At 55.6% G+C, this 15,214-nt stretch overlaps 1 protein-coding gene across 6 annotated transcripts; it reads left to right on the top strand.

The window, feature by feature from the left end:
* Positions 1-678: 678 nt before the first annotated feature.
* PCBP4 (poly(rC) binding protein 4) lies at positions 679-15,190 on the top strand. Of its 6 annotated transcripts, XM_044002528.1 has the most exons (15): positions 679-715; positions 1,005-1,103; positions 8,214-8,292; positions 8,469-8,619; positions 9,449-9,472; positions 9,588-9,620; positions 9,961-10,077; positions 10,908-11,039; positions 11,224-11,352; positions 12,079-12,153; positions 12,380-12,424; positions 12,626-12,689; positions 13,267-13,319; positions 13,546-13,715; positions 14,287-15,190. In XM_044002528.1, the coding sequence occupies exons 4-15, from the start codon at positions 8,494-8,496 to the stop codon at positions 14,594-14,596; spliced, it is 1,278 nt and encodes a 425-aa protein (XP_043858463.1). In that variant the 5' UTR covers positions 679-715; positions 1,005-1,103; positions 8,214-8,292; positions 8,469-8,493; the 3' UTR covers positions 14,597-15,190. The 6 variants fall into 6 exon arrangements, with proteins under 6 accessions (XP_043858463.1, XP_043858456.1, XP_043858447.1 ...); XM_044002512.1 differs by lacking the exon at positions 679-715 and having other exon boundaries at positions 982-1,103; positions 8,281-8,292; XM_044002547.1 differs by lacking the exon at positions 679-715 and having other exon boundaries at positions 8,281-8,292; positions 12,395-12,424.
* The last annotated feature ends 24 nt before the right edge of the window (positions 15,191-15,214 follow it).

The raw sequence follows: 15,214 nt of genomic DNA, 5'->3' as shown, positions 1-15,214 counted from the left end.
TTCCCACTTCTTTTCCAAAAGAAGGTACCTTCATCTCCTGCTCCCTCATTTCCAGTCTTAGAATTGCCTGAGGATTGCACTAAAATTAAATGCTGTGCCCAGGGAGTCTCTCAGCCAGGACTTGAACTCAGGCCATTCGCCTGCACCATGCTGGGTCTTTAAATAGTTAATATTATTGATCATGACAAAGGGGGAATTAGGAGAAGCTGAAGCCAAATGAGTCTTCTCCCAATTGCCATCCTTGGCCTCAGGTGGGCAAGAGGTGGGGGGGCTCACCTGTAGTACCCCTGGAAACAGCCGAGCAGCCTTCCTCCCTGCTAAATGTCAGCCCCTCCTCCCCCTACACCCTGTATTAGGTGTTTCAGCTGGAGTAACAGACACATGGAGGGACTTTGGGCCACTGGGATTTGGAACATAGAAAAATGTCTCGACTGAGGTCTGAAGCAGTTCTTGGTGGGGTGTATCCCTCCTTCCTCACCACCCCCCCCCAACACCCATGCCCACGCCCAGATAGGGAGACCAGAGAGATTCCTGAGAAATCCTCTAGTCCTCATCCTTCATCCCAAGGCAGGGGGAACTGAGGGAGAGGAGGAGAAATGGGAAAAGAGAAGAGGCGCCCGAGGTGGTCAGGCAGGGGCCAGAGGAGGCTGGGAGCCCACAAGGGCAGGGAGCTGAGCAGGAAGGAGAGAGGAGAGATCAGCCCAGAGAGGAGCAGGTGGGTGCGAGGGAGGGGGCGGCCCTGGCCTCCCTGGCATCTGGGCTGGGCTGGAGCTTGGGCTGCGGCATTGTTGGGGCCCTGGCGCCTTTATCTGCTGTAATCGGATCCCAGAGGGAGGGGAGGGGGCTGGGGGGAGGGGAGGGGCTGGCGGCGGGCGGGCAGGCCGAGGGGAGGGAGGGAGGGAGGGAAGGAAGGGAGGGAGGCTGGGCGAGGGGGGGGGGGCACACATATTCCCGTGCTCCTGGCCCGGCTCGGGCTCGCCTGTCAAACACTTCATTGTTCGCAGCTGATGTCACTAGCAGTTGTGAGCGGCCGCCTCTCCCGGGGACAATGTGGCACTGAGCGGCCCAGCCACCCCCCCAGCGCTGCAGGACAGACCCCAGAGGTACCGGCAGGCTGGACTGGGCTGGGCTGGGCTGGGCTGGGCTGAGCTGGGCTGGGCTGGGCCGGGCCGGGCCGGACCGGGGAGGGGGAAGGGGCAGGGACCCTGCCTGGGGAGGAGAGGGACTGCACCCTGGGCCGGGCAGGCGGGCAGGGGGGCACAGCAGGCGCTGGCCCTGCCAGGGGACCCAGGAGAGACCCTCCTCCCAGCAGGTGACTCCAGGGCCCCAGCAGGCAGGGGCGTCAACCACAACCCCAAGCTGGGCCCAGGGGAAAGTTGGAGATGGGGTGGGGGCTTCTCCAAGGGGGCTCAGATTTCTGGGGTGGGGGCCAGAGAGGGAAGAGGCCGCAGTGCTGGACCTAGGGCTGCAGGGAACACACCCTGCTGGCCCCCAAGGGACAGGGCAGAACCAAGGACGCTTGCGCAGGCGGGGCTGGACTGGGGGGGCAGGGAGGGGTGGGCCTGGCAGGCCAGGTGCTGATTTGGTTTCTGTCCAGGGCCCTGCACCCCACCCCCAACCCCAGGTCCTTTGATTCAACCCCTGGCTCCAGCTTTCTCTACCCTGCCTTCTCCATCCCATCCCCGAGCCCCCGGCTCTGCCTCACGGTCTGACACCCAGACACCTGTAATACTTAACAACCAAGCTCCACCACCCAAGGCCCCTGACCCCCATCACTCCCTCCCCAGGTTCTTAGGCTGCCTGACCTGATCCGAACTCTCCTGACCCCCTAGACACCCCTACTTTTCTGACTAAGGCCCTGCCCCCTAACTTCAGCCTTTTCTGGCCCAGCCTCATTGCCAGCCCCAGACCCCACTTCTGCCTCATTGCCTTGCTCAACTTCCAGCCCTGACTGACCTAGTACCCCTACTTCCTTGAGCCAAGTAGCTCCAGTTTTTTGGATCCTGGGTTCCCAATTTAGGATAGGGATGGAGATCCGGAGTTCTGGGCAGCTAGACATCTTCCTCTGTTGTTCCTCCCATGCCCTGGAGTCAGAGGCTCCTCCTATCCTTGTCCCCAACTTCTGAGGTTTTTATCTGAGCTCGTATTCAGTGGCCCCCACCATGGAGGGCCCCAGCACCCTAGCAGACACAGGGAGGTACCCACTGCCTGCTCCACTATGACTGCCATATTATGGCTTGTGGTATTTCAGGGCCCCTGCCCCTCTCTGTCTATTCCACCCATCCCCCCTGAGGGAAGTGGCCTTCAGAAGAGGGAGCACCAGGTACCCAGAAATGCCAGGGTCTCGACCTTCTGCAGCCTCCATTCCTCACCCTCCTTGGTTGGCAGCCCCACCCCTATCCTCATGTGCAATCAGGCAACCCCAGCTGCTAAGTACCCCCCATTTCCCCTCCCCCTTCCAAAACCCCTCCCCAGCCAAGGCTCCAATTTTCTTCCTCCAAAGGAATAACCTCGAGGTCCGAGCTTCAGTTCTGCCCAGTGTCCTGGATCCCTTATCCTAGCCCCCCCCAAAGGAGCCTTCTATCCCAGCCCCCCAGCCCCCAACCAAGGGATACCCCCTCTAGAGTCCTGGCTGCCCAGTGTTCTTGCTCCCTTCCCCCAGTAGCCCCCCCTTCATCAGCATGCAGAGCTGGATGGTCCAAACACAAGGGGATTGTTCTCCCTGGTTGCTCAGAGGGGGGGGGCATGCTGGGGGGGGATGCCCACAGCCCACACACCCCAGCCAGGCCCAGGCCAAGGCAGAGGGAGGGATGGAGGCAGACAGCCTGTGCTGAGACCCAACCCTTCTGCCCCCTAGCTCAGTGGCTGCCCCTTACTCCAGTGTCTGATCCCTTCCTATTCTCTCCTACCACTGTCCTGCTGGCTCTGGGTTGGCATGAGGGAAAGATACTTGCGTTGTATATCAGGAGACCTGGGATCTAGTTCTGGCTTTGACCCTGACTTTGAACCAGTCATGGATCCTTTTGGGTCTGTTTTTTCATCTATAAAATGGGGAAGGGGGTTTACACCTCATCATCTTCAAGGGCTGATGATGCAATGACCCCTTTAGCTCCCTCAGGCATGAGGGTGCCCAGCAGGAGTCACCCACTTCTTTCCTCCCCCTCCACCTTGGATTGGTGCTGGACAGTGGATCAGATCCATTTCCTGCCCACTGCCGCTTGCCCTAAGCCCACTCTGTTTCTTGTCTTTGCCCCACCTCTCCCTTTTCCTCATCCCATAGTCTCTCTAGCTCCTGTCCATGACTCAGTGGAGTAGGGATTGGGGTCAGTGGAGATTCCCAAAGTGAGAAGTTGATGGGCCCCTCCCTTCCCTCCTAGATCCCAGGACCATCCAATCATTGCTCCCTGATATTTTGTCTCCCCAGAGAGGAGATGGGGATAAAGGGGTCGGGGCTCTGAGATACCCAGCTCTTTGCCCAGAAGGTTGGTGAGCAGGCTTTGGTCTTCCCTCAAACCTTGGGAGTGTGAGAAGGAATAATCCAGGGATTGTCAGGTTAATGCCCTAAAGAGCTTGAAGCATCTCGGGGGGTGTTCTGGCCCTCCCTTCCCTGAGCCTAGTGCCTTAATGGCCCATCCCTCCCTGTCTGGAGCTGAGCCTGAGAGACAGACCTGAGAGCCAAGAGACCAAGGCAAATGACTTCATTTGTTTGATGGGTTCTTCCAGCCTCCCAGCTGGGCCCCAACTGTCCCAGGATTCAACGGGAACATCCATTTCTGGAAGTTTGGTGGGGACAGGGAAAACTGGGGCTCCAGAACTCCTGGGTCCAGAATAAAAGGCTCTGAGATTTAGAGCTAGAAGGGACCAGAGAGATCATATCATCCAACTCCCTCATTTTGCTAATTATGAAACTGAAGCCAAAGGTTACTTAGGACTTGCCCAAGGTCCCATAGGTCGTGGGTAAGCGGTGGAGCGAGAATTTGAACCCAGGTCCTCTCCCTCCAGATCCACAGTTCTTTTTTTTTTTTTTTTTTGCGAGGTAATTGGGGTTAAGTGACTTGCCCAGGGTCACACAGTTAGTAAGTGTTAAGTGTCTGAGGCCGGATTTGAACTCAGGTACTCCTGACTCCAGGGCCAGTGTTCTATCCACTGCGCCACCTAGCTGCCCCGATCCACAGCTCTTTCCATGATACCCCACTGCCCTGTATAAGAGCAGTCATGGATTTATAGTATAGGATGGTGAATTTTCTCCAATTTCTGGTTGTGTCCACAGAATGCTCTACATTTAGGTTTCTAAATATCGAGAAAAAACTTTGTTCTTTCACCTTGTCCATCGCTAGGCAGCTTTTTTGAAGGTAAATCTTCTCTTTGATGAACAACTAGGGCTAGTTAAAAAAATCCTGGTTGCACACAGAAACACAAATAGCATTTTGGAGGCTCAGAAATAACTAATGACAGCTAACTTAGAGGATCATCTTAGTCACAAAAATTTTTTAAATTTTTTTCAAAGAATCTAATGGGCTAGTGAGGAAGGGTACGTGCTGATGGGAGCCTTAAAGCTGCTCAATTCCCCTGTTTTCTCATCTCCATGGGACTTACTCTGATTCTTTCCCCCTTGGCCCCTGGAGTTTTCCACATACCTAACAGATGGCCTGAGGGCATAGCCTGTATCTCAACCCTCAGACTGGTCCGAGACTTGACAGAGGGGCATACTAAGCTTGGCAGTAGCTAGGGATGGCATCTAGGATGCGATGCTAAGCAAGAGCTAGGGAGAAACCAATCTAGGACAGCCCAACTCAAATCAGCTTCTAGGCTGTTGGTGAGGGATGTGTAGCTGGTGGAAGAGTTTGGGGAATGGGGCCTAAGGAGTATGGGGTGAAGAGCTACTGGGCAGGAATGGGCCTGAGTTCTGCCGCCAAGCACAGAAGGCCCCCCCCCCCCAACTCATTGGGATCCTCCTGGAGCCTGAACTGAAGGGGAGAGACAGCAGAGGGAGGGAATCCCTCCTTGGGCAGTTTGGAGTCAACCCCCCTACTCCCTAGTCCCAAGAGCCTTCTTCCCTGCCCTCCCCACCCCACCCCCACTGGATTGTTCTGCCCTAGAACAAAGCCTGGGTGGACACTCGATCCGAGGGGGAGGGGGGCTAGCTAAGCCCCCAGCCCTTTGCTGGGGCAGCTGTCACAAGAGAAGGACAGCTGGAGGGGGGAGGGGTAGGAAAGTAGGGGGAGGGGAGAGAGGGGGTCAGGCTGCTTACACAGCTGTCACCCCTGTGCCCCATCGTGGGCGGGGTGGGAGAAGACTATAGGAGCAGGAGGCATTAGGGGCTTGGGAAGAGCCCCTGGGAGCTGGGTCCATGGGGGCCAGGGGCCCATGGGGAGGATTTCCTAGAAAAGCAAAAGGGTGGGAGCTAGATGGGGTGTCTCCGACAGGAGAGCTCTGAAGACGGAGCTGTGCCCCCCAGCCCCCAGAGGTGAGGGTGAGGTCACTCTGTCCTGACGCGTGGCAGCCACATGGCCCTGGGCAGGGGCCCAACGCCCACTGTCACCCTGCCCGACCTGGCCAGAGCAATAAATAACTGCAGAAAGCCAGGCCTGGCAGCACTGATAAGCAGTGGGCTCCCAGATCCCAAGGGCCCTAAGGGAGCCGGTGCCAAGCAGAGGAAGAGACCACCACCAGGGATCCCATCTCGAGCCCTCCTGAATGGGCTCTAACTCTCTAGTCTTCTCATTTTAGGGATGAGGAAATAGCTGGAACCAGGCAAGAAGGTGACGGTGCCCCCTGTCCTGTTTCTCTGCCCCTGTAGAGGAGAGAATAGAGGAAAGGACTGATAGCCACCCAAAGGCTGTGAAGGGGCAGACAGTTCGAGGGGACCAATGTGCTTCCATATAGAATAACAGTGACCATGGTGACCCCTCACTGGTGCCCCCCCATCGCTGAGGACCCCGGCCCCCAGCAGTAGAGACAGGATGCAAAAAGCCCCCTCCCCCATTTCCCTGCATGTGTGAAATGGTTCACATGGATGAGAGAGAGGATCAGTGTGGGAAGAATCCTGGTTCTGAATGGAGAGAGGACCCACACACTTGATGTGTGACCAGACTTAGGGATCAGCCTATCACCAAAGTCATGGCCCGGTTTGTTTCTCTACCACACCTATGAACTGTGACCCCCTCATTTGGAGCATCCCAGTCTCCCAGCTGCTTTCAGCTAGGGGCTGGTTGGTTTGTTTCAGGGGGCGGGGGCTCAGCCAATACAGGCTGGGCAAGGATTTCCAAGCAGGATTAAGGTCTGGGATTAAAACTGGTGGGGGGGAAAGGGGACAAGACCTGGTAGGGGAGGGGCAGGTGGCAGGGAGGGGCTCAGAACAGTAGGGGTTTAATCCTAGCCTTATGCTCAGCCCCACCTCCTTCAGGGGGGTCCTGGTCATAGCATTAATAATCTCTGGCATTTATATGGTCCCTTCTGCTCCTCTCAAAGCACTTTCATATTTCATAGCCTGGTGGGGCAACAGAATAGTCAGTACACTTGTAAGTGACTGCTGTGGGCCAGGTACTGTGCTAAGCACTGGAGATACAAAGAAGGACCAATCCCTGCCCTCAGGATGCTTATAGTCGAAAGAGAAAGATGAGATACCAACCACTCTGTACAAATAAGATTCATACAGGATAAGTTGGAAACAGAGGGAAGGCACTAGCACCAAGGGGAATTGGGAAAGGCTTCCAATCTATAAAGAAGCTGAGGCCCAGAGAAGGAAAACAAGTTGTCCAAAGCTACACATCAAGTTGGGGCTAGAAGTGCTAGAACTTACAACCACTGTCTACTAACACACAGGCCAGGATTTTTATTTTGTATTTAGTGGGGCAATGAGGGTTCAATGTCTTGCCCAGGGTGTCTGAGGCCAGATTTGAACTCAGGTCCTCCTGAATCCAGGGCCAGTGCTTTATCCACTGCACCACCTAGCTGCCCTTAGGCCAGGATTTCTTTTTTTTTTTCCTTTTTTTTTTGGTGGGGCAATGGGGGTTAAGTGACTTGCCCAGGGTCACACAGCCAGTAAATGTGAAATGTCTGAGGCCGGATTTGAACTCAGGTACTCCTGAATCCAGGGCTGGTGCTTTATCCACTGCACCACCTAGCTGCCCCCATAGGCCAGGATTTCTAAGAGAAAGATGGGTCGTAACTGTGACTTCCTTGGTAAAGGGACGCCATCTACTAACATAGGTTGGTGCCTTCTCTGTGATTTATGGTCCTCAAGAATTCCCTAGATCCCTGAGAGGCTGCACGCCTCCTCCACAATCACACAGCCAGTATAGCAGAGGTGAGACTTGAATCCAGCTCAGCTCCGCTGTACCACACAGCTGGACACTATGAAATTTTTTATACCATCTTGTAATTAGGCAGGACATCGATTTCCTCCTAGTGCATAATTTTTTTAAAAAAGGTCCTAAGCTGGAAGCCCAGAGATTTGGGTTCTAGAAAAACAGACACAGGTGTTTTCCTCAAGGACAGTAGAGTAGGGTTGGAGTCAGGGCCTGCACTTAGGTCACATCTTGAGGGAGACCGGCCCAAAGGCTGTTCCTCAGTGGTGCAGGCAAGAGGCACAAACTCCAAGGCCTGCAGGTCGAAGGAGTATGGGCCCAGTTGGCCTAGAGGGTTTCCTGGGGAAGGTGGACTTTGAGCTGTATTGTAAAGAATGAGGAAGATTGAGAGGTGGGTGGGACGATACTTCTGGACAGCTGTAAAGCAAGACCTAGAGCAATATGTGAGAGATGAGGAAGTGGAGCCAGACTGGAGCTGAGGGGCCGTATGGGGAAGAGTGGGAGATGGGAGTCTGAGCCATGTCTCAGAGGGCCTCCCACCCTGCTGAGCTGGGACTCTGTCCAGTGGGGTGGGGCGGGGGGAGGCTCCAGAAAGATACTGAGTAAGGAGGTGATGGGAGTACCAGGGGCAACACCGGTTATTGGGAGCTCCCAACTGCACTAGCTGGCTAAAGCACCACTGGTCCATCCTGCCTTTGGAAGGTTAGCAAGGGTGCCCATCTCTGGGGTAGGGACAACATAACTCCTCTTGCCAGCACAAGGGATCTCCCCAACTCCCCTCCTTCTCAGCGATGCTCATTAGATGCCACCAAGAGGTGCTTCTGCCCTCACGACTGTGGCGCTAGTAGGAAGTATTTTATTAAGTGTGATAATTATAATGTATATAATCTCTCACATTTATAGAGAGTTTGATAGCCGACAAAGCCCGATTTAACTCCTCTCATTTCATGCTCACAAACTCCCTGGGAAGGCTGTGAGAGAGGTAAGGCCCAGAGAGGGGAGACTGCTTGCCCAGACTGGGTCAGAGGTATTGAGAAGCCAGTTTTCCCAACTCCCCGGGATGGGCCCTTTCCATTGCCCTGAGGGGCTTCGCTGATGCTTGCTTGGCACCGGAGCAGAAGGGGCCAGTGTGACCCTCTCTCTCTGCTGCCTTTGCAGAGCAGGCGGCGGTCAGGTCAGGTGGATGCACTGTCAGGCCACCTCCTCGGTGGCGGTCTCCCCAGAGAGGATGAGCAGCTCTGACCCAGGGCTCGAGGAGGAGCCGGAGCTGAGCATCACCCTCACGCTGCGCATGATCATGCATGGAAAGGCAAGGCAATGTGTTTATTCTGTGGTTCCTTCACACTAGGGACTTTATGAAGAGCCGAGGTACAAATATCGGCAGGAAGAAAGGGTGGCCCCTGCCTTCAGAGAACTTACATTTCCAATGGCGGGAAGACCACACCCAAAAGGGAGATGAAAATGGGGAAGAGGGCAGGATGAAGCTACCCTGCTGTGGGGGGCAGGGTGTTGAAGGAAGTCCCCCACCCCCTACCAGGGAGGGAATGAAGGTTGGCTAGCCTGAACAACCTCTTTCCAAAATGGAGGCCCTGGGAGGAATGGTCCACTGTTGGTAAAGGCAAACAGGGGACTTGGGGAGAATGTTGGGGGGCAGGAGGTGTTGGGTGGGCTAGAAAAGCCGAAAGGAACATTGTTCCAAAATCATGGTATGTTAGAGCTGGAAGGGCCCTTAGAGACCACCCCCCTCTTTTTACATGGGGAACCTGAGGCCCAGCAGAGGGATGGGGCTTGTCCGTAGCTTGTCCCTTAGAGACCAGTATTCAGGCTTCCTTATTTCTGCTCCAAGGTTCTTTTTGGAGGGAAGAATGGAAGCTGGGGGTGGGAGAGCCCATGGGCTTGGACTCTTGGGGGGCTGGAGGGCTAGATCAGCTTTGTGGTTCTAGAAGTCAGGCACCCAAGATCCACTCCAATAGAACAGACTTTACTTCTTAATTGATTGCTATGGCCTGGATAGGCTCTCAGGGGTGCTAGGTGGGAGGAAGAGAGAGGCTTGGTGCCTTCGAGGCCCCCAAATCGGGGTTGGCTGAGAGAGGAGGGCAGAACTTCTCTGAGCCAGGCTTGTCTCCTTGTGTCTACAGGAGGTGGGCAGCATCATTGGAAAGGTGAGTGACGATGGGCCTTCCAACCCCACCCCCAGGTCCCCTGGTACCATCAGCCCCACCCCCCATGCCCCCATGCCTGGCTAAGCACAGGATTGTACCCTCTTTCCTTCCACAGAAAGGGGAGACCGTAAAGAGGATCCGGGAGCAGGTGAGTAGCTGAGGGTCTGGGAGCCTGGGATAGGCTCCTCCTCTCTCCTCTATCTCCTTCCCTGGGACAAGGACAGACAGATGCAGCTGTGTCCTTCCCCAGGGCTAAAACCAGGAGGCTCCCAGAAGAGAAAGGAGGGATTTCCCAGCCTCTCGGAGGGGTGGGGGAGGAGTGAGGGTCAAGGCCAGGGAGGGAAGCAGAGGGTTTTCCTGGGGAGCCTGGGGCTGGGCTGTGGCCAAATTGTGGCCAAATTGCCATGCCCGGCCTCCTCCTGGTGCTTTGGCCCTTGCTGCCCTTGTCCTGTCGTCCTTCTTCCCTTCCCCCCTCCTCCCCACCCCAGAGCAGTGCCCGGATCACTATCTCAGAAGGCTCCTGTCCAGAGCGAATCACCACCATCACCGGCTCCACGGGGGCTGTCTTCCATGCTGTGTCCATGATCGCCTTTAAACTGGATGAGGTGGGGCTCGGAAGCTCTGCCCCCCCCCCATTTCGGAGTTGGGTGCTGGATATAAATAACGGAACACAGAACTGGGGAGACAGAGTGAGGAGCTGGAGAGACACAGGCCCTGGCTTGGTGGGGGAGACGTGACCCTGACCCTCAAGGAAAACAGTCCCTCTCCTCTAGGTTCCTTGGTCTCAGGGGGAGGAAGCCCACCCTTCATGGAACCTCTGACCTGAAGGGGAAGTCAGGTCCTTCCCTTCAGGGAGCCCCTTGTCTAAAGGGGAGACAGAATACCGCCCCCTCCCCCCATGCCTTTGAGCCAACGTGAACCCACATCATCCCACTTGTCATCCCGTCAGTGTCATCCTGTTAATCCATTGGTCCAGAGGAGATGACGAATAAGGACCAGTTAGAGAAGGGTATTGGAGGGGAAGAGATTCATTCAGTCTTCTGGGATGAAGTGAACTGAGTTACTTCTTTCTTTCTTTCTTTCTTTCTTTCTTTCTTTCTTTCTTTCTTTCTTTCTTTCTTTCTTTCTTTCTTTCTTTCTTTCTTTCTTTCTTTCTTTCTTTCTTTCTTTCTTTCTTTCTGTGGGGCAATGGGGATTAAGTGACTTGCCCAGGGTCACACAGCTAGTAAGTGTTAAGTGTTTGAGGCTGGATTTGAACTCAGGTCCTCCTGGATCCAGGCCCAGTGCTTTATCCACTGCACCACCTAGCTGCCCCATTGAGTTACATTTTCAAAGGCAGAGGAAAGATAGAGAATAATGGAAATAATGAAGCATGGGGGTGGGGTGTGTACATTTTGGCGGGGCATGACTGAGTCAAACTCTCCCTGTTCTCCAGGACCTATGTACAGGCCCCCCAAACGGCGGCAGCATCTCTAAGCCCCCAGTGACCCTTCGGCTGGTCATCCCAGCCAGTCAGTGTGGTTCCCTCATTGGGAAAGCAGGGACCAAGATTAAGGAGATCCGGGAGGTATGGAAGCCCTCTTGGGGTAAGTCCAGGTGGGAGTTGGCCTTCCCTCTCTGCTCTCGACCAACCCTTTATCTAGCAAAGGAGAATCCAGGGGTCCCGACCTCTCCCATGGAGGAGCTGGGTGGAGCCCCCAATTTCCATCTCAGCCAGCAAGGGTCTGAGTCTTTCCTTTTCCCTGACCCAGACTACAGGGGCTCAGGTGCAGGTGGCTGGAGACCTGCTTCCCAACTCCACAGAGCGGGCAGTCACTGTTTCTGGGGTCCCAGATGCCATCATCCTCTGCGTGCGCCAGATCTGTGCAGTGATTCTAGAGGTACTGAACTGAGCACACCCCCTCTATCTCCCCCCGCCACACACACACACCTGGGGAATCACTGCTGCCGGTTTGTTCTGGAAACAGGGCTGTGGGCATGGAGAGGTGATGGGTGCAGGACCTGAGAGGGCAGTGTCAGAGGACAGCAATGGGAAGGGGCTGGAGAATGGGGAGGATGGTTGAGGGAGATCCCAGAGAGTGACAGTGGGAACTTTATGAGCTGAGTAGGATACCAGCTTTTCTGCACCCACCAGTGCGGGGCGGGGATCAAGATCCCTGCACTGGGGCAACTGTTCTTCCTCTATACCGGTGGGGTGGGGGTCTGTGAGAAAGGGATATGGCATGGGGGGGGGTTGAATTGTCCTAGGTGGAAGGGGGGCGGGGAATCAGGGAAAGTCAGACAGTAATTTTTTAGAGAAGTTCATAGAGGTTGGAGGGGGAAGAGGTCATTGGGCTATTGGATAAATCAGTAGGAGATTAGCAAGGTATTGGGGTTAGGGAACTCAATGGGGATTTAGGGATGAGTGAGGTTTTGAGGTACAGTAGGGCAATTGGTAAGGCATTGGGGAGTCACTTGATATTTTGAGGGTCAGCTGGGTTATGGGTGGGGGTCCTTCGGTCAGCTGGGTTATGGTGGAGGGGGGTCCTTTGGTCAGTTGGGTTATGGGCAGGGATCCTTTGGTCACTGGAGACCTTGTCCAAACACCCCCTCCCCATCCCCTCCAGTCCCCTCCCAAAGGAGCCACCATCCCCTACCACCCCAGCCTCTCCCTGGGCACCGTCCTGCTCTCCGCCAACCAGGTAATGAGGAGGGGGTACAGTAGGGGGGATTACAAGGGAAGGGGAGAGAGGGGATAAGGAAATTTGTGGGTCCAAGGAATGGGACGGGGGTTGGGGACACTTGGATTCCCCAAATATCCCCTCAGCCGCCTTGAACATCTTGCCCCCACTACTCCAGAGAGATGGAGAGGCAGAGAGAAAAGGAGGTTGGCTGTTACCATGGTAACTGCCTCCCTCCCCCACACAGGGTTTCTCTGTTCAGGGCCAGTATGGAACAGTGACTCCAGCAGAGGTGAGTGGGGCCAAGGCCCCCTTAGCCCTGCTCTCTCCATGCCCTCCATAGTCTCTCCCCTCCCAGAGGCAGGGCCCAGCAGGCTGGCAGAGGGAAAATTGGCTAAGGCTGGGCCATGGCCAGGGGTTGGGGGCAAGATCCAGAGTCCGAGGCGGGGCAGGGGATATCCTCTCATCTCCCCACCCCTTCTCCTTGGCTCAGGTCAGCAAGCTGCAGCAGCTGTCTGGCCATCCTGTCCCCTTTGCTTCACCCAGTGTGGTGCCAGGTGAGTGAGTGCATCCCGGGGCTGGGGAGGGGCCAGGTGCCTTCAGAAATGGGCTCCTTTCCACTTTGGGGCACCAAACCTCCCAGTGCCCAAGAGGCCCCCTGTAAGCAAGTCACTCCCAGGCTTTGAAGCTAGAAAACACCTTAGAGAACATCTCCCTCCATTTTACATATGAGGAACTTGGCCTAGAAAAGGGGAAGGGACTTGTCCCAAATCATACCCACAGTAAGTGGAGGCAGGATTCAAACCCAGGTCCCTCTGATTTCAAATCTGTCACTCTTCCTATTAGACCCCACTTGGTCTACATTGAGAGGCAGTGCTGAATACTGGGAGGAGCAGTGGCTAGTTCCTCACACCTCCACCAACAACCTGCTGTGTGGCTTAGGGCACCCTTCTTCCCTGTCCAAGTCTTCATACCCTCACCTGTAAAGTAAGGGGATTAGACTACATGGTCTCCAAGGGCCCTCCAAGTCTTCATAATCTGTGGTTCCCAGGATTTCCTGAGGTCTTGGGTCAGGGATGCCTGGGTTGTCCCCATCCTTTGGGTTCAAAACCTTCTCTTGTCCCCTCCCTTTAGGACTGGATCCCAGTGCCCAGACCAGTTCCCAGGAGTTCCTGGTTCCCAATGACGTGAGCCCACTGTGGGCAGGGGGCTTGTGGGTAGGGGCTGGGGCTGGGGGCATAGTCATCCAGCATGGAGTCTGAGGAAGAGGGCTCTCTACTGCTTCCCTGTTCCCATTGCTGCAGCTCCTGGGGTGGCAGGGAGGAGGGGAAAGGGAAGTGAGTTAGGGTAAGGGGACTGAGGTGGAGGATGGGATCGAAGGTGCACAAGTGACTGCCTTTCTGTTCCCTGTAGCTGATTGGCTGTGTGATCGGACGCCAGGGCAGCAAGATCAGTGAGATTCGGCAGATGTCCGGGGCGCACATCAAGATTGGGAATCAAGCAGAGGGCTCAGGAGAGAGGCATGTAACCATCACAGGCTCCCCTGTCTCCATCGCCCTGGCCCAGTACCTCATCACTGCCTGGTGAGCTTTGGGAGAGCCCTTGGGGGAAGGGAAGAACAGGAATGGGGACCCTCGGACCTGGGAGAAAAACACGCCAGCTCAATAGTCCTCTTTCCAACCCAAGAACCTTCTCAAGTTGTAGCTCCTGTGGGTGACTCAAGACTGGGAATGATGGCTCATGTTGACTTTTGTCTCTCCCTCGCCCCCTCCCCCTATCATCCTTGTTTCTCTTCCTCTCCTTGGCTCCCACTCTTCCTGCTCTCCCTTCCCTTCCCATTCCACCTCTCCTCTTTTTCCTTACTCCCTCTTTGCTCTACTCCCCTTTTGCCTGCTCTCCTCACACCCCTCCCTGATCATCCTCCTCTGCCTTGTTCCCACCCATTTCTCCCCTCTTCTCTCCCTATCTTCTATTTTTCTCCTCATTCCCTCATCTTTCTTCCTTTGACCCCTCCTTCCCATCCTATCACCTATCCCTGATTCTTACCTTTCCTTCCCGTTTCTTCTCTCTTTCATGTCCTTCTGATGTCTCCTTCTCCTTGTCTGGCCCGTGTCTTTATCCCTGTCTGTCCCCCTTTTCAACCTCTGCCTCCAGTTTAGAGACGGCCAAGTCTACCTCAGGAGGGACCCCAGGCTCGGGTCCTGCAGACCTGTCAGCCCCCTTCTCCCCGCCCTTGGCTCCGTCACCAGCCCTGACCGCCCTGCCTGCGGCACCTCCAGGCCTGCTGGGCACCCCTTATGCTATCTCCCTTTCCAACTTCATCGGCCTCAAGCCCGTGCCCTTCCTGGCCCTGCCCCCATCCTCACCAGGGCCGCCTCCCAGCGGCCTCACTGCCTACACCGCCAAGATGGCAGCCGCCAATGGCAACAAGAAGTCGGAAAGGCAGAAGTTCTCCCCCTACTAAACCCAGGGAAGGAACTGGGAGCCAGGGAGTGACACCGCAGGGCGGGGAACAGCTCTGGCTCCTGCTCCTCGGAGCCCCATTCTGCTTACCCCTGACCTCCACCCCCACCACATACATACTAGGGGCCAAGGCAGACAATTCCCTAGCACTGTTGACACCCATACGCATGGATTTTAGGGCCCCGTTGGCCTCAGCCAGTGCCGTCCATCCAGGATCTCTTATCTCAGGCCAAGTTGTGTGTGTGGGGGGGAAGGTGTTGACCCAATTCTGGGAAGCCAGAGGAAGGGAAGAGATGGCAGAGACAGTTATGTAGCCCCAACCAACTGCCTGTCAAAGGGGACTTAACCCCCTTCCCTTTCCCTGTCCCCTGCTCATCCCCAACTGGGATACAGGAAATGCCAGGGGAGAGAAGAGCCTCTAGTGCCTCCCTTTCTGAGGGGCTCACTCACACAGGCCCCCTACATCCTGCAGGGAATGAGAGTTCCAAAAAGGCTCCCCCATTTTCCACCCACATAGGGCTCCTGCTGCTTGAGCAACATCCTCTTGACTGGAACAGGCTGGCTGGGCAGGGGCATAGCAGGGGGCAGGGGCCAGGACTGGGGGGCACTGCCAGGCAGC

Source organism: Dromiciops gliroides, chromosome 1, assembly GCF_019393635.1.
Source record: "Dromiciops gliroides isolate mDroGli1 chromosome 1, mDroGli1.pri, whole genome shotgun sequence".
Taxonomy (NCBI): Eukaryota; Metazoa; Chordata; class Mammalia; order Microbiotheria; family Microbiotheriidae; genus Dromiciops; species Dromiciops gliroides.
Note: the sequence above shows the minus strand (reverse complement) of the source record. Positions and strands in the feature narration are given on the sequence as shown.

Excerpts from the sequence above, each read along its gene's own strand:
- PCBP4 (XM_044002528.1), top strand. The coding sequence starts at position 8,494 with ATGCACTGTCAGGCCACCTCCTCGGTGGCGGTCTCCCCAGAGAGGATG. Across the intron at positions 11,353-12,078 it reads TCTGTGCAGTGATTCTAGAG|TCCCCTCCCAAAGGAGCCAC; the intron begins GTACTGAACTGA and ends CATCCCCTCCAG. Across the intron at positions 12,690-13,266 it reads TTCACCCAGTGTGGTGCCAG|GACTGGATCCCAGTGCCCAG; the intron begins GTGAGTGAGTGC and ends CCCTCCCTTTAG.